This window comes from Electrona antarctica (genome assembly GCF_951216825.1).
Source record: "Electrona antarctica genome assembly, chromosome: 9".
Classification (NCBI taxonomy): Eukaryota; Metazoa; Chordata; class Actinopteri; order Myctophiformes; family Myctophidae; genus Electrona; species Electrona antarctica.
Window position 1 is genome coordinate 23,691,125 of NC_136790.1, and position 24,777 is coordinate 23,715,901.

Genomic DNA, 24,777 nt, shown 5'->3' on the forward strand with positions numbered 1-24,777 from the left:
TTTTTTGTTGTTTTTTCTTCCCGGGTAGGAAATAAACATCTCCCGTTGTTCTACATTTACCGTGACATACTACTGTTCTAAGTGACTGAAAACACTGTATGGAGTTATCTGAATGACAGCCTATACAGTATATACTGTGGCATAAGCTGAATTTGACTGAAAGGTACACAGCACCTACTTGCTTTGTCATACTTCATGTACATCACCATGTAATTAATACACAACCTACTTGCTGTGTCATACTTCATGTACATCACCATGTAATTAATACACGCACGCACGCACACACGCACACGCACACGCACACACACACACACACACACACACACACACACACACACACACACACACACACACACACACACACACACACACCCACACACAGAGAGCCCCCCTCACTTCACACAAGTGTGATTTTTGAGTGGTGCAAACCACTCCAACAACTGGCTTTGTACCCGTGTCCCGTGTACCCGTGTTTGTTCGTACCAAAAAAGAACGAGCATGGTTGCTATGGTTAGTGTGTGACGTCACTGACATAGCTGATCAGACTATATAAGACCTTGCACCACTCAGTTCACACAGTGTGATTTTTTTATATACAAAGGTTTGTCTGAGGCATTTTCTTAGAACACAAAGGTAACTAAACAACATTGTATGAATACTTCTCAATACAAGCAGCATTACAATATTCCAGCACTAAATCTGAATATTTTTCACTTTCTGTTTCAGTCACCAGACATTAAAGAACACTGATTTGAACAACAATAAAAGACACCACAATGAATCCATCTGGAACGACGGGCCCAGGTGGGCAAGGTAAGCATCAACGCTGCAACATTTATCTTTTGTTGTAGCCCTAAAACGTGAATTAGAATTGAAAGAAAGACCTTCAGTGGGACTTTGAAAGTCCCACTTATTTGTTTGTTTGTTTCTGAATAATGAGTGCATATGTATTTTTAGCACCTTTGAGAAAGCAACCTTTTCTCTTCACAGTCTACTGTGTGAAAAATCTGTTCTCATTCAAGTATGGGAGGAGGCTTTCTTCAAGCAATATCAGCTTTCAACCACCAAAATACATGAATAGGCAAAATAAGCCATTGGCTTCAGCCTAAACCTTTTTGGTCTTATGCAGAAGTTGTAAGAAAGAAAATAAGATCAGATGTTTAAATGTTCCTTTCATGACCAAAATAAACTATTACTACTATTACTTCTGAATACATAAATTAACAAAAATATTATATTACTACAATTTTTCAGGAGAACCTTTTACAGAGAGATTGTATAGGCCTAACTGAAAATATTGCCATGCACAAAGTTAAGCGTGCTGCTGATGAAATTAAATGAAAAGGGAAGAGGTGAAATACTCTATCAAGGCCAGATCCTGTAGCTTCTTTAAAAAATAATGTTTCTGTCTTTTTGACCTTCATAAGATGAAATATAGAACGATGACTGAGGCGTGGTGCAGAATGGTGTTATAACAAACAGCAAATATGCTATCACTTGATCTGGTCCATAGCGTTAAGGACTTCATGTCCTTAAGGCTATGGACCAGAGCTATAGCTAGGCTGTTTTCAGCAGAAAATCATGTAAAAACATATCTGTGTCACATAATAGTCAAGCTTTTTGTAGGCCAATATGCTTTTACTAACTTGCCCCTATTGGATGTAATGGCAAGCTCAGTGTCCAGAAAACAGTTTACTGTTCAAAATTACAATAATAACATGAGCTGTAGGAGGGTAGATGATAACAGTCAAAACTAGAATGCAATTGCTTTTTTGCACCATACAGGTGTACAATTTGCAGGTGTAACATTCATAGCCTATATATTCTACACATCCTTGTAACATGTGTGCATGTCAGTGCATCACTAATAGTGTGAAACAGCTTTGTTTTGCTGCACAATGTAAGGGGCCAAGACATTAACAAAAGCATAAAATAAAGCAAAATATGGTGCCTGCTGTGCATTTCATACCGTAGCAGGGAAAACCCATCCTAAAGCTGGCCCTATAGGTTTTTGTCTGCAAAGTGTGACATTTTGTATAGTCTTTTTTATTGGCCTAAAATATTGTCTATATTGTATACATTCATGAATTGCTGACTGGTTGTCGGCATTGAGCAATTTTTTAAATTGTGACCATACCGCATAAAAGCATAAAATGCTCAATACCGACAGCTGGTCAGCAAGTGGATTCATGAATGTTTGTATATAGACAATATTTTTGGCCAATAAAAAAAACTATCAAATTTCCCACCCCACAACCCCGGCTGCCGGACTATAAGGTGGCACCCTGTCAAACACAGCCTACCAGGACTGAGCAGAGTTTCTACAGTAGGATGACATGTGCCCCCTGCCACAGCTGTTCCACTATATGCGAATAGAGGATGGAATTAAATAAATAATGTTAGAGAATTTGTTTGACTTAAGTTACTCTAAATAACAAATTATGGTATTGCATTCCATTAACCTACACACCATGCAGCTAAGTAGGACTTTGTTAAAGTTAGGCTATTCTGTTCATTACCAACAACCATGATCATCACCTTCCTTCATCGTCGAACAAAACGTTTCAGTGGGGATCCCGATAAAGTGGTGAAGCAAATCACAGAATGTTGTGTATAGGCCTACATCCTTATTATTATAATCCTTGGACAATACACTCCTAGATGCTCCCTGACCCCATTCTCTCACTGATTAATCTAGAACCACAACCACCACCTATGTATATCAGCAATCAGCACCAGATTGTGCCTTTCATCATGCAGTTTCATGTAGCCTATGGGCACCTGAAATTAAATAAAATAAAAATACAGAACCAACAGTATACTACTTTTCAAGATTGGACCGACGGGATCAGGTCCATGCACGCTATATTGACTGCCCAGAGCTAGACCGACGGTATAGATCAGACTCAACACACGTTAGGTCTGGAGTCTTCTATAGCAATAGCCTAAACAGTCATTAGGCCTTCGATGTTCATGTTCGCACAAGGTAAATCGTAGCCTATATACTTACTGAATTTAATCTGGTTTCAGGGCCCCGTAGGCCTGCCGCCTACTAAACAACTGTTTACCGATAGGGAAAACAATTCCGTCGTCGAAGACTTGAAAGGACACTGCATTTTGTAATTTCTTAACTTTTGCAATCGCCACCTATAAGTACCACTGCAGTAGCTGTGATTAATGAAAAGCTGCATGACACGTGCCTTCATTTAACTGACTTATTATAGAAAGGACACAATGACCTCTTGTGGAGGTTTTGCTGAAATACAACCTAAACATGGAGGAAGGTGGAGGTCTAACTCAACACATGGGTGGCCAAAAGGTATTGTGATCTACCAGTATCAGAAAGGCTGTTCATGCAGACCACATGACAGACATGCCCCTAAAATATATAGGCAAATTTAAATGTAAAAATAATAAAATATATATATTTTTGGCATCTGCCACTTGAATTAAGGCAACTTGATTGATTGACATAAAAAATGGCCTGTCTTACACACTTACACACATTATGTTCATGGCAAAAAGCAGGACAACAGTGAAAAATACATTAAAAACAGGTTTAAGAAGACATGGTATCATTTAGTGCCTTAATGGCATTAAGAATGAAGGATTTTTTAAAGATGTCGGTTAGCTTTAGGTAATTGTACCGTTTACCAAAGGGAAGTAGTTCGAACTCCCTGCAGAGTGGGGTCATTTGCTATCTTGACAGCTTTTTTCCGAATTACTTCCTTGTAGATACCAAGGACTGTAGATACAACTTCTTCTTCTTCTTCTTCTTCTTCTTTTACAATATGACTGCATGAGATACATTTTTTAAATGATAAAACATGAGAAGCACTATTAGATTTCTGGCAGATTCTTTCTTTCTCAAAGGACTCATACTGTGCATTTATCCCCCTCCCACATATCATGAAGCTGGCATTATTAAAGTGTGATTGTATTATCTTATAGTGTGCATCCAAAAGAGATCCAGAGTTCCCGGGGTCATGATCACGCAGTATGTTGAGCAAGTGCCCCTTGGAAAGACAACCCCAGATATCGTCCATAAACCCCTACCACTGAAAATTCAACAGGGTAAAATATTAACTCTATTACTGTATGTGATCTTCTTTGGTCATTTAAATATGAGAAGGCTAATGTACTTTTGCTTTGTTGTTATATTGTAATAATTCATTCTTACGTTTATTTCATTTATTTTATGTATTTATTATATATATAATAATATTATTATTATTTTTTTTTCAGGTAAAAAGGCCATGTTCAAAGTAATGGTCAGTGGGCAGCCGGCACCAACGGTCACATGGGAACGAGAACACGCGAAATTAAAATGCGATAATCAAGAGATATATAAGATTGGTTACAATGAGAGAAATAAGGAACACATTCTTGAGGTGAGATAATAGAAAATATAATTTAAAAGTTAAAACACACACACACACACACACACACACACACACACACACACACACACACACACACACACACACACACACACACACACACACACAAACACACACACACACACACAGCACACACACACACACACACACACACACACACACACGCACACACACAGCGCACACACACACACACACACACACACACACACACACACACACAATAACCCCACTTTGATTAATTAGAGCAGCTTGTTGCATGTAAATATCTGAGTGAAAATATCAATATATGCACTCTGGATGCAATTTACAGTATGACAATATTGTTTACAGATAACCAATGCGCTTCCAGAACATTCTGACACTTACAAATGTGTTGTCACCAATGAATTTGGATTCGCTACTTGTAATGCTATACTGAATGTTTTACAAGGTGAGAGACCAATTTAATATTTAATAGATTAGCAATTCATTCATTCTATGACTGCCATATTTTACAGTTGGACTAGATACTTATGAAAAACATTTAATTCTCAGGTGGAGCGGACAAAAAAACCCAAGGTAAAGTATGAATTTTACTCTTTTCTGTCCTTGGATGATGCCATTTTGCAGACTTGCAATATTAGAGCCAGTCTTCATCTGCCTTTGCAATGTATATTGCCCCAGGCAGATTACGGTAAATCTGGCCCCTCTCAATTGTGGGAGGAATTCACGGCTGAAATGGTGACGAGCCAACCAGATTCGTTTGGAACCAGGCTAACCAGGCTATAACCAACCAGGTCCCTGTATGCAAATATTTGGAGGGAAACATGGAGAGTGTCGCTTTTCCGCCCCCGGCGAGCGGCCCGGAAGACAATTTCTAATACATTTTCCCATAGACGTTTCAGAAAGTATTTATTTAAAGACCTTTACGACTCAAAGAAAGCCAACTCGGATCGTAACAACTCATGACAACAAACACATTGTTTTGGGACGAACAAATAAGAAGTAAAAAAGGGCAGGGTAAAACACTTATTTTGTTGTTTTTCTTTTTTCTAATTATTTGTTCGGCCCAAAACTTTTGATTTCATCATTCAAAGTAACCTAAACCAGATTGTTATTATCTTATTCATTCACATGTTCATAATATTGATTTCATTGTCTTGCAGGTGAAGAACAAGATTTCAGAAAAATGCTCAAAAAAACGTAAAAAGAAAGAAAGAAACAATACATTTCATAGTTCAATTTCAATCTGTCTCGCAAGACAATTTAAGCAAAAAGATCTTAATATGTCTAGTATGAACCATTCTTTCTTGTGTCTCTGCCCAGTGCTGTTGTAAAAAAGAAAAAACCACTCCCACCAAAAGAGGGAGAGATTGACCCCAAGCTCTTGGAACTGCTATTATGTGCCAAAAAGAAGGACTATGAAAGAATCTGTTATGACTTTGGCATTAGTGACTTCCGTTGGCTGTTGAAGAGACTCAACCAGTTGAAGAAGGAACGAGAGGATGAACAGGCAAAGGTGTGTTATTAAAGGACGACTTCACCGATTTTCAACCTATCTTTGTATACATAGTAAGACGTCCTGAGGGCGAGAAGCGACCTTGCCGTAAAGGGCGAGGTCGCGTGCATGCATCTGCCTGGGTGCCTGGGTGACCACTGGTGCTTTGGCATGGGGGGTCAGATCCACATATGGAATGAATTATGTACTGGCAATATATGGAGCGTGTCTTGAGTGTACAGGGTATGATGAGGCATGATGGATTGGCAACCATATATGGGGGTGTGACTGACACGAGACACAGGATTTCTTAGTATGTGTCTCAGAGGAGGGCTGTGGACAGTTCAGAAACCCGCCTACCAGTGACCTCATCTATTGGGAAATGGGAATCCAAGCTTATGGAAACTGCAGGCTTTATATTCCTGGAAAATTAGCATGCTATAATGGAAGCCAGTGTTCTTGTGGTAATAAAAATCTTAAAAAAGAAGAATCTTGTTTGAAAACACTGCCCTCCTATGAGACTCGACGGAGTAGAGTTAGTAGTTTAGTAGTTTTATCATGAGCATTAGTGAGGACCAATTACAGTATATGAAGTTGGGTTGAAAATGGGTGAATCCTTTAATGATGATGAGATGCTGTCTCTCTACTGATGCCTTTTTTATGATGTCTTATCATTTTTGTCTCAAATTGAGGTAACACGATGCATATGCGTATAACTTAGCTTAACACAAGTTATACTAACATTTACCCATGGACATAAGCAAGCACTATCATTGCAGTGTAATCTGTATCACCTATCTCCTATGACTGACTCTCTAAGGTTGTGGAGAAAATTGACAATGTGAAACAAATAGAGTTGAAACCAAGTGGCAAAGCGGAATTTGAGCTGGACATTAAGCTAAAGGATTCCAACAGTACAGTTACTTTATATAAGGTAAGGTGAACGTTGCTTTCATAATTTCTCCATCATCTTTAAGCCAGCCCTGCCCAAATGTACTTTACTTTTATTTTCCCAAATAAAGGATGGCGAATCGGTTGCATATGGTGAGGGTGATGACGGAGCGAAGCACAGTCTTAAAAAGGTTGGGACAAAGTATGTTTTCAGTATCAATACTACTGAGCAAGACGATGCTGGGCTTTATCAGGTTGATGTGGATGACACCAATGTTTTCGCCACCGATCTTCAAAGTAAGGCATAATCTAACCTTCTCCCTTTGTTTTATTAAAAAGCAATCATTGTCTTGCTAATGAAGAAAAAGGGGGGAAAACAAGTTTTACCCCACACACTATCCTTCTCTTGCACTCTTCTAGTCCCATCGGTTGAGTTTGCTGCCAAGCTTAAGGATGTCAAGGCTGTTGAATATGAAGACGCTGTCTTCCAATGTGTCCTGTCAACACCCCTCAACAGGATTACATGGTCTACAGAGCACTCGTCGCTTGAACCTGGAGACAAATATGAAATCACAGTTTCAGAGGACAAACTCATTCACACATTGACAGTGAAAGACCTTGCAATGGAAGATAAGGGTACCTTTTATGCCATTGTGGGTCTTGCCAAAAGCAGCGCTTCTCTCGCAGTGGAAGGTGGGACTGCTTTAAGACCTTATTCTTGTGCTGAAATTGAAACTTAAAGATGGATTTGTTCAGTAACATGGGGTAGACAGAAAATAAATGTTCAGGTCAATTTAATCCAATCAGAGAAAACCTGTTTGTTCATTACTTAAATTGTATTTATCCTGTATCATTTATGATTGGATGAAATTGGTAACCCGACATAAAATTGGTAACCTGACCTGAAAATTAATTATTTATCTATTTTGTTTTTTAAAGAGTTGGAGAGAAGGAGGGGACCTCTGTTACTAAACAAACACTCTATAGAAGTTATTACTATAGGAATTCATAGCTATTGACACCTATTGTAACGTGTCGTACCTGCGTGCGTGCGTGTGTGCGTGCGTTACTGTATTTCTTTCTCTCTCGTTCTCTTTCCTGTGTGACTGTTACTACTCAGCGGACCCAAGTGGTGGTAAAGGTCGCAAGAAACCTGCAACAGGGGGAGAGGACTTGGCTAACCTTGCAGCTGCAAGTGGGGATGGAGGAGATGGGAAAGATGGGAAAGATGGGAAAGATGGGAAAGATGGTTCTGGTGATGGTTCCGGTGATGGTTCCGGTGATGGTTCCGGTGACGGTTCTGGCAATGGTGCAGGTGGAGATGGAGATGGTGGAGAAGGAGATGGCAAGAATAGGATGGATGGAGCAGAGGGAGACGGTGAAAACAAGGAGGAGGGGGATGGAAGTGATAAGACAAAGAAGCGAGTCCGAAATGGTCCCTTGGTTCCTGAAACATTGGTCATTGGTAAGAACAGTTTTTCCCAAACATTTTCATGTCAAGGACACGCAAGTTATTGTATGTATTTGGCCACAGAGACCCTCATCTGAAAAGTATTTGTGCCAAGGAACCCTTTTTTGAAAATTGCAGATCTAGTAGCTCACAACACATCGTACCGTGATACGTTGTGAGCTTGTCAATTGGCTATTTTTGAATAGCCTTGTATTAAAATAGTGTTAATGTGGTTGAACTGATTTTAATGATATCTTGCTGGGGACCCCCTGGAACACCCTCAAGGACCACTGGGTTCCCTGACCACACTTTGACAATCACTGGGTAATGAACACCTGCACAGTGACTGCACAGTGTATTCAGCTGGAACTGGGAGCTATTGCTAATGGTAATGGCAATGATGGATATTTTGAATATTGTGAGCTTGCCAGTGTGACCATTGTCCACTTTGTGAGCTGCTTCATGCATTTTTATAAAGTGCTCAGCACCAGAGCCTTTCAGAAGTAAATGGCTTCAATCAGAATGTTGCTGGGGTAATAAAAAGAGGGCAAGGGGTAATAAAAAGAGGGCAAAAACATGTTAAAGTTTTAAAGCTGTGAATGATCAAAACTAATACACTTCAGAAAACAACATTTCCAATGAAAATGTGATGCAATTTAGTTGTTTGGAGCCATTTGAAATTGCATTTTGAGTTGGCAGGGACACCTCTTGCAGTATCCCATGTAGACCACTAGAGAGAGACATATACTAATCATTGGTAAAGTGACCCTGGACAATTCCAAGCATCACTACAGTAGGCCTATGTTTGGTTTTCTTATGCCAAGTATAATGAGAGAATTGTGTAACATAATTTCTGTCCTGTTTCCAAATTTGATAGCCCTTTTAAGCATAATCATTTGAGTTGTAATTCTTGACAGATACTTTACTACTATTTCAAATATCTGAAATGTAATGCTTAGTAGTACATACTGTATATACTGTAACTTTATACCTGTGGAGTTATCTTAGTTGAAATCTCTGCCATATTGTTTTACAGATGAGAGTGCTCGCTTTTTAAGTGGACTGTCAGATACTGCAGCTAATGTTGGTGAACGGGCAGAGCTAAGCTGCAAACTGAGCAATGAAACCAGTGAGGGACGTTGGTATAAAGATGACGATTTGGTAAGTCAAATGCCACAATCTTGTTAACAGCTAGTACAAGTACAATAAATTAAAAAAATTACTCAATAACTTAATGCTCAACATGTTTTTTTCTGACCAGCTAACTAGTGAAGATGGGGTAGAGATCATCAAAGATGGAGCTTGCCACAAGTTGGCTATTGACTGCTGTATGAAAGATCATGCAGGTGTCTATCGTTTTGAGGCAGATGGGCGTAAATCTGAAGCGACACTTAATATTGAAGGTGAGGATTATCGTTAGTGTTGTTGGAAATGTTTGTTTTTGTATTTGATTGATTTCTTTATATGACAATAATATGTAATATATATCTTGTTTTTTTTTTGTTTTTTTTTCACAAATTGAAGACCCACCAAAAATTGACAAGGACGCCCTGCTCAAATTCTCTGAATCAGTTATTATAAAGGCAGGTGAAAATGCAGAATGGAAGCTGCCTTTCTCTGGTGGTTCACCACTGACTGTGCAGTGGTACAAGGATGATGATGAGCTTCTGGCTGGCCAGAAAGTAAGGATTGACACATCCGACACAGAGAGTGAGCTGCGTCTTTCGAAATGCCAAAGAAAAGACTGTGGTGAAGTCAAAATCAAAATTAAGAATGAATATGGGACACTAGAGGCGGTTTCTAGGCTTATTGTCCTCGGTGAGTTGAACAAAAACAAATATTGTCTGTTGAAAACTTTAAAAATTATGATTAAGCATTTTATAATGCAGGCTTATTTAAGGTCATGAATGTCGTTTCTCCGGATGTTCCTTTTACTAAAGAGATATTGATTCAGTTCTGTCTCAACAGACAAACCCACCCCACCACAAGGACCAGTAGACATTATTGAAAGTACTTCATCATCTGTTGAGTTCAAATGGAAGACGCCAAAGGATACTGGTGGTTGTCCGGTGACCCATTATCTCCTGCAACGCCAACAAGTTGGCCGCAATAAATTGACTGATCTGGGTGAGATCCCTGGTAACAAAACTAGCTACAAAGACACAGATGTGGACCCAGGACGCAGGTATTGCTATCGAATCAGAGCCAAGAATGCAGAAGGAGTTAGTGATTACCTTGAGTCAGAAGATATCCCAGCTGGTGTATTACGTAAGTATTCATATAAATCAGTCAGAAAACCATCACTCCTCTGGAGGCATAATGGTTTTAAAATTGAACTACTGAAGAAAGGTGTAATTCTCTACCAGAAAGTATGCCCTAATAACCACCTAGAGTAATGGAATAGTAATACACATGTGATTACCAGTTGTACATTGTCTCTACTCTCTTCCCAACTCTGAAAATACCTTTTCTCAGATTTCTGTTATTCAAATACCCAATCCCCCTGCGCCTTAATATTGTTGTGCCAATTATGTTTGTATTGCTAGTCAGTCTGTGAAATGTTAAGTGTCAGGTTTTCACTGACCCACATTCACTTTGTGAATCCTTGTGAGAGGAGGTTCTGTAATGTCATTGACATTACCGCTACTCTATATACAGTCAAATGTAACAGTAATGGCCTGCAGGATGAGATGTACATCTCGATATCTGAAAGGTGGCAGACCATGAGAGCATAGTCTCAGGAAATAGTCCTCAGAAAGAAAGTAATAAAAGAGAAAAAAGAGAGGGATTGCTCTAAGGATGACACTAATCTCCCAAAATATTTTATTGTCAATTCCAGCATGCTTGTTCGGCAACTCTATGTCTGTGATTCCAAGACGGCACTGTATTAGGCCCTGTATTGACAGCTCAAACTGAGTTGAATGTGTGGCGACATGAAGACGTGGGAAGTTTTTGGGTTTGGTGTCACACGTATAAATGTATATTTTGGTGTTAATATAACATTGGCTTCTACCAGCAAAGTTGTATGTCTGCAATTGGCGAGTGATGGTACATCTGAAACGTACCATGTCTCTGTACGTCTGTCTGTACGTACATACTGTACGTGTGTACGGCTGTAATGCACGTAACTTGAGAACCGTTAGCCCCACCGACTTAAAATTCAACACACGCGTTCTACATCCCCACAGGGAGTGCATTGCCCGGTGTCGGACCCATGGTTGTCCAGAACCGCCACAAAAGGCCTCTGCCCGGGCTCTGGACAGGGCCCCTGCCCAAGTGCCCATACTCCATATATGGAGCTGGCCTGTTCTGACATCACAACACTCCATATTTGGGCATGCCTGACACTCCATATATAGGAATAAAGGGACACAGAGAGACAGATATAGAAATCTCCATATACCGTATGGGTTATAAAAGGGACACAGACAGATGGGTGGAATGGGTACTCTGACATGGGTGCAACGGGTATTGCATAGCCGGGTGGGACATGGATCTTCAACTTCCATCGTTTCCGACTCGGTGCATCTACAGCCGGGCACGTACCGGTCTAGACCCATAAACTGGAGGGTCAGAATCAATCATTGTAATTGGACAGTTGATATACTGTAGATCCCATAATCTGGATGAACAGACAGTTTGCTAGATTGCATAGCTTCATGGCACCATAGCCATAGGATTGCTATGCGGATATCTTTTTTATTTATTTTGTATTTGTCGCTGCCATATTCCAACAGTGTCGTCAGCATGCACAATGAATTTGACACTGATCGACCTAGTACGTAAGATTATCTGAGGACAGACACAGACAGCCAGACCAATACACAGGGGCGAATGCATGGTCTCCTGGCTACTTAATGTAAATTGAGCGGCAGAGGGGTAGACTTGTTTTAGGGCAGCTCAGCTGTCTTGTGATCAAAAGGCTGCCGGTTGACTAACTAAAAAATATTTATAAACCACAATAGATAGAGTAAGACAATGCTGCAATTTTGTTGTTACAGGATTCGCTGGATCTCCAGCAGCCCCTAAAGTGGCCAGTGCTTTCAAAGACTGCATCAATCTGACATGGTCTCCTCCTTGTGACACCGGCGGAAGCAAAATAGTGGGATACAACCTGGAAAAGCACAAGAGCGGCAGCAACTATTGGACTCTTGTGAACCAAAATGAGCCAATCAAAGGTACTGCTCACTAACCTGACTCCGCCAGATGGGGCAGCAGAGAGTACACTGGGTTCCCCCCCTCCTGCTGGGGGGAACCCAGTGTACTCTCTGCTGCCCCATCTGGCGGAGTCAGGTTAGCTGCTCACATGAGTACAGTATACATACGTTCTAGAAATTTGAGACATAATAAGAGGTCATTTGTGGAATGTGTGTACAATAATCAAGCAAAAGAATTGCACAAAAACTGCACAATCCTTTTCAATGCAATTTCCATAGCTTTACCCTCTCTGTTAATCTTCAGTGGCAGATTGAGTTGAAATGCTTCATTGGTAAAGCTTACTGGGAAAGCATTTACAAGAATATACTTAATTTGCAGAGGATTTGGAGATTTATGCCTGCCATGCTGCATATGTGTATGAAACAAGATATGCTTTTCATTTCATATGATGTTCTATTTCCCTTTCTCTTAGATACACAGTATGCAGTAAAAGATGTTTTCGAGGGTGCAGCATATGAGTTCAGGGTGTCTGCTGTCAATCTGTCTGGCGCTGGTGATCCTAGCCTTCCATGTGATACAGTCTTTGCAAGAGATCCTATGAGTAAGTCAATGAATACTGGATTCTTTCATCTTGACGCATCTGCATTTTCTCTTTGACTGTAAATACAGTGTCAAAGCACATCATGTGGTCACCAGCAAATGTATGCATCGGGACTACGAGTTGTGCAACGTCTCCTTTCTATTTTAAAGTTTACCAGCAAATGTACACCATAATATACAAAGAATGTACAAAGAATATACACAAATAGAATATACAAAGAATAGAATATACACCATAATATACAAAGAATACTATTTACGCTAAGCCAGTAACACATTCATTCATTCACTTTCCTTCCAGAATCTCCAGGTAAAGTCATAGACCTCAAGTTAACATCCTCTGATTACAACACATTTTCCCTGGCTTGGACTAAACCTAAGGTGGTGAAAGGTGAAGTGGATGAAGCCCTAGGGTATTTTGTGGAGATCAGGCCCATTGAGAACATTGAATGGAGTCGCTGTAATGCCAACCCAATTAATCGAACATCCTTTACCGTGGTTGGCTTGAAGGCAATGGCTGCATACTGGGTGAGAGTGATCGCTACCAATTATGGAGGTGATGGATTGCCTTGTAGCTTTGACAATTATGTCATTGCTATGCCTCCCCCTGGTAAGAAATATTTACATTTTTAAACAAATTATTGGTGATTTCTCAGCTTAAGTGAATAGATACAGTGTGTGTGTGTATATATATATATATATATATATATATATATATATATATATATATATATAAAACGAAACTTCTAAACTCATATCTGACATATTATGGTGCAAATGTGGTGGTCTGGCAAATTATTTAACACATCATAGAAGGATGAGTGTTGTATTTGAAACATTGTCTAGATCCTGTATAAGCCAGGTAATGATGCGTTTACATCAACGTTGGCTCAATTCATGAACTGAGAGTGCATGTTCAGAACTAATATCAAGTAATGAAAAAGAAAAAAAAATGTTATCTCACATTTTCTCTCAAAGTGAGGCCAAAGTTTAAAGATGGCAAAATGAAGACCTTTATGGTTGTGAAAGCAGGGAATACTGTCCGTGTCAACATCATCTTTGAGGTAATGCTATACACAGCATTTCTTGGTAATAATGGATTCACTGCAGAAAGCATGTTCTTAAATATGACATTATCCAGATTGTATCCCTCAATTCTTGCATTCTGTCTGTAGGCTTCTCCCTTTCCAGATATCACCTGGCTGAAGGACGGCCTTCCTGTGCTCAAACATGTATCAATTACCAACTGTGATGGCGGCTCGCAGCTCTTGATCCCAACCTCTGAGCGCTCTGATACTGGCATCTATACCATTATTGTGAAGAATATTGTGGGACAAGACACCTTCAATGTTGAGATCAGAGTTACAGGTGAATGTTAATCGGTTGACATGGAGTTCTAATGCCTATTATTACTACATGCACATAGGCCTACTGTACACTACACTGTAGTGCCCATAAGTCCAACATCCCATTAGTCCGACCTATGTGGCCAGTTAAGACCGAGGCGTGGCCGGTTAAGACTGACATTATTTATATTATTTAAACACATCCCACACACAGGCACCTGACATTGAGTTGTATTTTTTTACTGCTTTTTACTGCTGCTTTGTTGTTATTTTATTGCTATATTTGCAGATTTTTCTTGTTGCTGCAATGTCAACGATCCGAAACCCAATAATTGTACTCTTTTATGCATGAATGATAAAGAATCTTGTATCATCTGTAATGTGTTTCTCTGTGTTCTACCCTGATTTCAGATGATCCCAAACCTCCAGGCCCAGTGGAGCTGGATGAGAATGTCAGAGGAACAGTGACCCTGTCCTGGACTCCTTCTCCCGATGAAAAAAGGGATGACAGACTGCATTATATGATAGCTAAGAAGGACTCATTCAAGCCCACTTGGAGGACAGTGGCAGACAACCTCTTCAACTATAAGTTCACAATCGTCAACATCATACCTGGACGAGAGTATTTGTTCAGGGTGTTTGCTAAAAATGACATGGGTCTCTCTATGCCATCTGTCTCCCCAAAATGGGAAACCAAAAAGGAAAAAGGTATGTGCATTTTGTTTCTTTAAAGTGAAAAACATCGTCAATTGGTTTTTTTTATGACCTAATCCAAACACTGTTAATTTAACATTCAGTATTTTACTGTGTGGCTGCAGGAGACTTTATACGGTTTTATAACACACACACACACACACACACACACACACACACACACACACACACACACACACACACACACACACACACACACACACACACACACACACACACACACACACACACACACACACACACACACACCTCTATTCATACATATTTGATGACATAAGCACAGAACTATTGAACACACTGTACTGGATGTATAAAACATCTATTTTAAGATGAGTGGAAACAGTTTCCCTCATTGTGTGTACAATAATTAATTCGCAAGAGTGCATATATTTGTTTACCGTATATTACAATGCATAAACTTTACTGTTTCTATGATCTCCCTTCCTTTGCCACCCAGTGACGTTCAAACTGGACATGCCAGAGTCAAAAGGCCTTGACTTCCAGACACCTCCGTCATTTATTGTCCCCCTGAAGCAGCGTCTGGCCCCACAGGGATACGAGTGCTACATGACCTGCGCTGTCTCAGGAAATCCCACCCCGCGTGTGACCTGGTATCGTAACAACATCAGTCTGAACACCAACAGCAACTATCACATCACCAACGTATGCGGGGTGTGCTCCATGCTGCTACTGAGAGTTGGACCCAAGGACACTGGGGAATACACAATCGCCCTGAACAACTCACTTGGGACAAACGAGTGCTCAATGATGCTGAGTGTCAAAGGTACACACATTCACAAGTTGAACACTCACTGTTGGAGCAACACAAGTGTGTAGGCCAGTGGTTCTCAACCCCCCCCCTTTTATGCCTTTATTGATAGGGGAGTAGCACGCAGCAAAGGTTGTTGCGATTGGGATTCGAACCCGCGACACGTTGTCAGGCTGGCATTGCAGCCTAGTGTGCCCGGACCACCACGCCAGCGGCCCGGGCCAAACCTTTATTAAGGACCCTCTCTCTTCATTTGTAAACTCTCACATACAGACCTGTAACTAAGGGTCCATTTGGAACCGCCTCAAGGAACGCTGAGGGTCCCTGGACCCCACTTTGAGAACCACTGGTGTAGGCAATGCAAGTGTTCATGTTTCTGTGATCACATTTTCTGTGTTATTTCTTTTTCTTTACAGGGTGAAGAGAACGTGCAACCTGAATGAAGGATACTGTATGTTGGAATGATGCATTGATGTGATAGACTTTTCTTAGACCTTGTGCACTGTGTAGGCTACTGTACACTCTACTCAATTCAGTATTGGCTGCTGATACTGTGTATTTGAGCTTTAAGTTGTGGTAGTTTTCATTCACACTTTCATCCATTTGTCATGGATTTCTTTTTATTTTTTGTTTGGGGGGGTGGGGCATGGACACTATTTGGGTTGATGCTAGGCACTTCCTGGGAAAATGTGGTGTGTGTGTGTGTGGGGGGGGGGGGGGGGGGGCTACTTGATAGCTGAGCATCTTGTGTAGGCAAAAATTGTCATTCAAACAATATTTCAAACATTTATTTATACGTTTTATTGCTGAAAGAACAATGGCAACTATCTCAGTGTGGAAAAAACACTGGAACCCCTGCAAACACTGATGAAGACTGTATAACGTCTCTCTCTCAGCTATTATGTAGTAAAATAATTGAAATGTACTCTTGCCACTGTGTGCGATCCAGTACTTTTGGTTTTCATTATGTTATTTTGAGTGGATATCTCACCAGAAGTCAGAGTGCAGTCACTGCGGCAGTCACAAGAAACCTCTGAGACAAAGAGCAAGTAGACAGAAATGTATACCGCATTATATAATGAACATTAGTGAGTACTACCAGTTATATGAAGACTATGTTGAACATTGGTAACCTGTTGTACTGTAACTATTACACAACAATGTATGCCTCTAACCTGGAAACCAGACGAATTTGCCAGTGCAAAGAATAAATATAGCTCTATTCAGTGATATTAGTCTGGCCATGTCCGGGCTCGGTTACTATGCCCCCAGTACATGGAATATACAGTAGGCCTATTATGTGAACTGGCCACCAAAACAAAGTGGGCTCAGGTAAACTGCACTAAAGCAGAGTGGGCACTTGAAAAGCCTAGACACTAATAGTCTAGTAGCCAGCCCATAGAGCCCCATTGTGAACCCGGACATGTTGAGTACACCAAGGTTTTATGTTAGAAATGTTGAGTATGGGTCTCCAGCATGTAGAAACTGCCGGATGCTAACTTGCATATGTTGAGCAATTTTCAGAATTGGCATAATAGGCCTATGTGACCATACCATTAACAACCAAGGCAAAATATTCATCATTCTTCATTTTTTTATGTTGACAACAAATAAAATACTTAAAGACCATGAAGACATCACCTGCTCATTTATTATCTAGGATACTGCTCAGTTATGCCCAGTGTTCACTGTGCACAACTGCACACTAAATACCCAATTTCTCAACTCTGTTGTGTCCCTATTCCCTATAGTCAATTCAAAGTAAAACAATTAATAGTCACTATACTGTACTTCATAGAGCTTGTTTTGGTCATGAGTCATGACATGATGACACTATTGTATTGTAATGAATACATTTATTGTTTTGAATAAAATGTCTTGTTTTGTGCATAATGTCTCATCTCATCGTGTGTCCCACAGTACCATGTGCATATATGATCGATATTTATAAGGGCTCCTTTTATAAGGGCTTCCCTGCCCTTACATAATATCGCGCCACGCCCCCTTCCCAACACTTCCCCTGCACATAGTGGTCCAATGAATGACAAGATCCAGGGAGGCAGGGAGCCAGGGACAGTACAGCGTGGTAACCTAGCCGACACTCATTGCCACTTGCACTCTAAAAGCACCACTCCGTGCGGTCTCTCTCCCATAAATATTATTAATAATATATAAAATAACTTTACAATGGCCAAGCGCAAATCAAAGCCTGGCAGCAAGCAGGAAGACGGCTCATATTTGATAGAATCGTCAGCGCACCAGTCGGGTGGAACAAGCAGCTATGTCCTGCCTGGTCTATTGTTCCTTATCATCGGAATTGGTGGATCCACTCTCGGTGTCTTTTGCATGCAGCAGCAAGACACACTGGGCCAGCTATCGGAGTCTTTCACTGCGATGCAAACTAGGATCACAAACTTCCAGCACGTGTTGGGTATGAAAGACGCACAGGTAATAGCATATAGCTACTCTCAAAACATGAAATGAATCATTCAGTAAACTAGGTTCTTACAAATGTTGCTTTAAAGTAAAGTAAATTAACTGCACATTTTTAAAACATGATATGATAGCTCAGTGATTTTCAAACGGTTGACCTGTTAGGCATGCATGCATGCATGTAGGCCTATGCGACATGTGTGTCTTCTATCTTTAGTCATGTGTAGACAGTTTCCTGATCACGTTTCTCCTCTGCACGTTGACAGTGCGACTGTGACAGGCTGTCAGTGTGACATCGTCGACACTACCACCAGTCAGGACTGGCTTATTAGTGTGTTTCAGCAATCAGCATTGTTCATTAGTTACCTGTTATTATAATCCTACAAATGATACTGTAAAATATATTGATACTAAATGCAATTGTGTGTGTGTGTGTGTGTGTGTGTGTGTGTGTGTGTGTGTGTGTGTGTGTGTGTGTGTGTGTGTGCGTGTGCGTGTGCGCGTGTGCGTGCGTGTAGATGCATTCAGAAGTGGAGGTAGAGGAGAGGATCTTGGCTCTGGAAGAAGCTCAGAAAGACGCTCAGCAGAAGGCGGAGGTTGCCCTGGAAACGTCAGAGAGTCTGAAGAACAGCGACCTGCACTCCCAGATCTGGTCTCTTCACTCCGAGATTGACGGCCAGCTGGCCCAGATGCAGCAGGTTGCAGCATCCACCGCCATGCTCCACGCCATGCTCAGGAACAAGAGCGAGGAGTTTGACGCCGTGAAAGAGAGCCTGGCGAACATTCTGAGCTCCAGCTCTGTACTGGCGGCGGGTGTGGCTGGGCTAAACGGCGCCGTGGGCAGCACAAACTCCAGACTGAACGAACAGGTCGCCGTGATGGATGCGATTAATGCGCGCATGGAGGGACATGCGTCTGAGCTGAACGACATGAAAGTGGCCCTGGATCTTCACAAAATCTCGCTCTATGCAAACAGCCAAGATGTGGTTATGATAAAGTAAGTGTTGTGTATATAGCTGATTTACACTTGCGCTGTTACACATTGCAGGCTTGTAGATCAGCTATTTTGGTGTGCGACAAAGGTGCACAGCTAAGTGGATTAGGGTTCAAATCATATAAGGCAATGAATCCTATCATGGAAAAGAGAAAATATTCATACTTCAACTTGTATGCTATTGTTTATGTGTGCATTTCAGGCAGTTGGTTGAGGCAGAGCAAGCAATGAGGGCCCTGATGTTGGAGAAGAAACTCAGCTCAGTGGAGAAGACCCTGGATGAACAGTTAATCACATCACAGTCCCTCCACACTAACATCAAGGCTCAACTGAAGAACGTCCATAGCCAAGTATGATACGCTGGCTTTTTGAGTGGCGAATCTGGCGATATGTATGAATAACTCCGTCATGCTGATCTGTTAGAGCATGGCTTGGCAGCATCACATGCTGTGGGAAAACAAGCAAAATATTCAGAAGTGGTGTGAAGTTATGACAAATGTGATTGTTCCTCACAGTGTGAGGAACAATCACATTTGTCATAACTTCCTAGGAGTAGATAAAGCCACAAACTATATTAGATTGGATTGTAATGTGTAGAGACGACTAAACATAGATCTGTGAGCAATTGCAGGCCCTATCTGTTCCTGTGTACACCAATTAGGCCTGCTCACAGAAAACCACATTTCTCCACAGTATACAGGTCATGACTAATGCCTTCCAAACTGACGTTCCTGTCACAGTAATGTTGCATGTGCTCTGTGTTCCAGCTGCTGAGTGGAGGTCAACCCACTTCTCAGTCAACTGATGCTGAGTCTGATGTGGAGGCTTCTCCAGCTGTTGAGGAGCTGGAGGTGGTCACATCTCCCACAGAGGAGCTAAAGGAAGAAGAGGCGGTGGAGGAGGAGAAAGAAGAGGTTGAGGAGAAAGAGTTGGAGCATGCCACAGAGGTAGGGTCAGAACATGTAGAGGAAGTCACGAATAGCCCAGACGACGAGGAGCAAGTGGAGGAGGAGGCTAAGCAGGAGGAGGAGTTGGTAGAACAGGAAGTTGAGAATTATGATTTACCTGAGAAAACGGCAGAAGAGGAGGTCACAGATGAAATTGTAGCGGCACAGGAGTTGGAGGAGTCTTTGGAAGAGGATGATTCAGATGGTTTTGAGGAGTTAGGTATTGCAGAATAGGAGGTAATCGTGTCAAATGAAAGTGAATAATTTTATCTCCATAAGGGTAAGCGCACGGCAAGAATACAGAAGGTTTCATTGCCATGAGGTCAAGCCAGTACAGCCATACTGTTGATACGGTATGCTCAAGAGGGCTACTGCCATCATTCTATCCCTAGAAATTAGGTTTCATGGGTCTTGTTCACTATTCTTATATTTAATTAACAATATGATGTACATTATTGATTAATGACATAGAAATCTAGGTCATGAGTGTCATGAGTTGCCCTTCCAATAGTAATACTGCCAGAAACCGCACCAATGCAACTAGTCGCAACTGCCATAATAATGGTTGCAAAACAAAAGTAGTTGCAAGAAGTTGCAAGGAGTTGCATTGGTGGATTGGCCTTTAATGAACAACATTTGGCTGGCCCTCGTTGTGTTATAACTATCTGGTCCTACTGTAAGTTATTTTCTTTTAAGGTATTGCCCCTTTGAAATAGTCATATTAAATTGACAATTGAATAACATTAAGATTCCATTTAGGAAAGTGTGTTGCTTTAAAAAACTCATCACTTGATGTCCTACAAGTAGGCCTATATAACATGTAGAAAGGGGACTGACAAAAAGATTCATGTTTATTGGTGCCTCTATCTAAAAGTTTGTATACATTTGAATGTGACTCATTATTTGAGTTGTAGCCACGCCTATTAATACAGTATTGTGTTAAACAGTTTTTTTCTCTCCTTTCTTTTTTATTTATTTTTTATTTGATAATTAATATCAACCATTTTAGCGTATCAAACATTAATTGGCTAAAATGGAGGCAGTTGTAATAGTAAAAACTGTAAACTAAACTACCTAACTACTGTCCATCTCAAAGGTCAATATACATAGGCTACAGTTCTGCTGCAGAGTTGCCATGTGGCTTTGAATCATTGTGTTCACTACTATTTTTATGTTCGCTGTACACAATGCACTGTTTTTATGATGATTAAATGGTTGCTTATTTTTTATTTCTTAACTTGATGTTTTGCAGTCATTTACAAATCACAGTATGAAATGCCACAAAGGGAAAAGGATAGGAAATGTGTACTGTCTGTAGACCATGTAATTTAATATCTTCTTAACTGTACTGTACTGTACTGCACTGTATTTATGGAGCTGCCTTAGCCTATGGATCTAACAACTGCAGAGCAACTGTACATTCTGTACATGTGAGTGGAGTTGCTGCAAGTGGTACAGGCTGTACTGTTCTTTTGGCCACGCTTCATTTAGAAGTGCTTCAACTTCATCTGCCACCAGATGGAGCCAATGTTCAAACATCGAACTAAGGGAAATGTTGCTTACTAGTCTTAGAGGAGATGAGAGAGAGGCGGGGCTATTGGCCTGTGCTCTCTCTCTAGAGATATTATATTGTTCAAACGAGATATTATGTCGTTTAAATGACATAATTATCTTGTTCAAACGAGTTATTAACTTGAACGAACAAGATCTTTATCTCGTTTGAATGAGATATTATCTCATTTGAACAAGATAATTATCTCATTTGAACAAGATATTATCTTTAAACAAGATATTATCTCGTTTCAACGCGATAAAGATCTCGTTCGTTCAAGTTAATAACTTCACAATTAATGAGCTACGTCATGTTCCATGTTCCGGGCGTGCCTAGGCCGGCGCTTTCAACGGCAACGCCAAGAGGACAAACTTCATGTCGCCATCTGACGTGCATCATAAAAACAGCCGTGGATTTATATATCTATTAGCCATTTATTCATTCATTCATTCATTCATTCATTTATAAAACCATGCCATTTACTAATTCATTAATTAATTAATAAAACGGTGCAAGAAAGTTGTCTGTTAGTGTGCTGTTATTTATTCACTGTTATTGTATTAAGTTGTCTAGGCTGTTATTTATCCACTGTATTGTATTCATTAAGCCATTTATTTATTCAGTTATTTATCTCAAGAGTTATAGTTTTAAAGTATATCCCCCAATACCATTATTTATTATTAATACCATTACCATTATTTATCCCCTGTATTGTATTCATTAAGCCAGTTATTTATCTCAAGACTATCTCAAGTAGTACAGTACCGCACTGTTGTGACGAAAAGAGAGTTGAGCCAGAAGGCAAAGCTCTCTGTCTACCGAGCAATCTTCGTTCCTACTCTCACCTATGGTCATGAAGTATGGGTCATGACCGAAAGAATAAGGTTGCGAATACAAGCGGCCAAAATGAGTTTTCTTCGACGGGTGGCTGGCATCTCACTTAGAGAGAGGGTGAGAAGTTCAGTCACACGAGAGAGACTCAGAGTAGAGTCGCTGCATCTTCGCCTGGAAAGGAGCCAGCTTAGGTGGTTCGGGCATCTGGTTAGGATGCCTCTCGGGTGTCTCCCTAGGGAGGTTCTCAAGGCACGTCCCACTGGGAGGAGAGCCAGACCAAGGCGCAGTTGGAGGAAACACATCGACTCACTGGCCTTGGAACGTCTCGGGATCCCCCAGGAGGAAGTCACTAATGTTGCTCTGGAGAGGGACGTCTGGAACACACTGTTGCCCCCATGACCCGACTACGGATAAGCGGTTGAAGATGGATGGATGGATGGAGTTCAGTGGTTCTCAAAGTTTGTACTTTCAAGGATTCCAATAACTTTGAGAGTGTACAACTTGAACCAAATTTCTGGGCCGAGTACGTTTGAGTAAACTGATCCAGGGCGGTTCATCTTACGGTGGACATGTTTGCCTGAAAAGGAATCTTTAAAATGTTGAATAGTTTTAGAAATATAGTGCTTTCAAATTTGAGAATTTTATAATGGGGCTCAATGGCAGCTCTATGGCACGTCAAAAAATCACTTTCTCCTAGAAACTCCATTCACAGACACATGGAGACACATGCTGGTGATTTTCGTCTTTTTTTCAAATCCTCAAAAATGATGAAAAACGGCATGCTATAGTATGACGTCCAAGGCCATGGGCTATAGCACATGGTCAAAAATGATGAAAAACGAGGATTTGAAAAAAAGACGAAAATCACTCCATGGAGTGATTTTCGTATTTTTTTCAAATTCTCAAAAATGATGAAAAACGTCATGCTATAGTCTGCCATGGGCTATTGGCTGAACTTGAACCCACGACACATGGCTCACATAGACAGCAGCGTATCACAGAGAGCCACCATGCTCTCTGAGAATCTCCTAAACTTTCCATCTATTTCCAGTATTCTTCTGGATGTTATTCTCCAAAACATGCTGCAGAGTGAAAGTAGGAGGAACTCAGCTGGATTTGAACCTACAACCTCTGGTTTACATGGACATCGTCTGAACAAGGGTGCCACGGAGCCCTCTGTGATTTTCAGTTTTACAATGTTCTTCTTGGTGTGACTTTTCAAATGGGGCATTGGGATCATATACAGAGCATTTGAATGGTGTTTGCTGTGCATCAAATGTGTCTTTTAGTGCTTTTAAGTGTTATCATGGATTTTAATCACATAATAGGCTATAGAGGAGAAACCATGACAGAACACAGACAGTCTGGTAGCTTTATGTGTTAAGTGGCTGTTCTTATGATCCAGATGTTGTGGGTTCAAATCCCACTCTGGTCTTTCCTCTGAAACTTTACTTTGAAGAAAGAAGAAGATGAAAGTGCATGGAAATCTCACTCAGTCAGGATAAGGTAGTGATGGTGCAGTTGGTAAAGAAAAGGACCTTCAAGTCAAAAAAGCACTTTCACCTAGAAACTCCATTCACACTTTTTATAATTCAGCTTTCTGTGGAAACACATGCTGGAACTTTTTACTTTGAAATGTTTTGTAGTTTCTGAGTTATTTTTCATTCCCAATGGCAATAGCACAAACTTTGGCATGCTACTTCAGAATGGGGGTCAATGGCAGATTTTGGCAAGTAAAGATTTGAGTGGGGTTTGAACCCATAATCTCCAGGTCATTCAGCCAGTGTGCTAAGTCACTGATCTACTTGCTACCTGCCACACCACAGTCTGCTGTTCCCTTTGAGTACAACATTGATACAAAAATAAAATACAAAAAATAAAATAACAGGAGATTTGTCTATTGTTTCTTTTGCTGTTGTTTATCTCTAGACGTTTGAATGTTTATGAACCACAATGGAAACAAGTCTCTGGCTCTTCTGTCATTATCTATTCGGCCTTTTAAGAACAGCATGCACAGTGGCTTACTGGGTACAGAGCCTGCCTGGGAATCAGGAGGCTGCAGGTTCAGTGTCAGGTACAGTGTCCCAAAATCATGAAAATATGACAAACCATGGACTATAGTATGTTGTTTTTTCATGATTTTCATCTTTTTTTCAAATCCTCCAAAATCATGAAAAACGACATGCTATAGTATGCCGTCCGAAACCAT

At 40.7% G+C, this 24,777-nt stretch overlaps 2 protein-coding genes across 2 annotated transcripts; both read left to right on the forward strand.

The window, feature by feature from the left end:
• Nucleotides 1-779: 779 nt before the first annotated feature.
• Nucleotides 780-16,229, forward strand: LOC306929884 (immunoglobulin-like and fibronectin type III domain-containing protein 1; the record flags this gene model as incomplete). Its single annotated transcript, XM_079510618.1, has 20 exons — nt 780-816; nt 3,955-4,077; nt 5,549-5,585; nt 5,709-5,901; nt 6,701-6,814; nt 6,903-7,068; nt 7,192-7,464; nt 7,892-8,236; nt 9,258-9,382; nt 9,483-9,624; nt 9,746-10,039; nt 10,190-10,489; nt 12,223-12,399; nt 12,852-12,980; nt 13,281-13,589; nt 13,958-14,043; nt 14,155-14,347; nt 14,737-15,033; nt 15,497-15,823; nt 16,225-16,229. 20 exons carry the CDS (start codon nt 780-782, stop codon nt 16,227-16,229), a joined length of 3,672 nt encoding a protein of 1,223 aa, XP_079366744.1.
• Nucleotides 16,230-17,871: 1,642 nt separating this feature from the next.
• Nucleotides 17,872-21,419, forward strand: LOC306929465 (uncharacterized protein). Its single transcript, XM_079510006.1, has 4 exons — nt 17,872-18,256; nt 18,760-19,238; nt 19,438-19,585; nt 20,003-21,419. Exons 1-4 carry the CDS (start codon nt 17,996-17,998, stop codon nt 20,414-20,416), a joined length of 1,302 nt encoding a protein of 433 aa, XP_079366132.1. The 5' UTR covers nt 17,872-17,995; the 3' UTR covers nt 20,417-21,419.
• The last annotated feature ends 3,358 nt before the right edge of the window (nt 21,420-24,777 follow it).

Bases quoted from the DNA above. Each gene is read 5' to 3' on its own strand.
- LOC306929465 (XM_079510006.1), top strand. From the start codon at position 17,996: ATGGCCAAGCGCAAATCAAAGCCTGGCAGCAAGCAGGAAGACGGCTCA. The intron at 18,257-18,759 runs GTAATAGCATAT...GCGTGCGTGTAG, and splicing joins TGGGTATGAAAGACGCACAG to ATGCATTCAGAAGTGGAGGT. The intron at 19,586-20,002 runs GTATGATACGCT...TCTGTGTTCCAG, and splicing joins TGAAGAACGTCCATAGCCAA to CTGCTGAGTGGAGGTCAACC.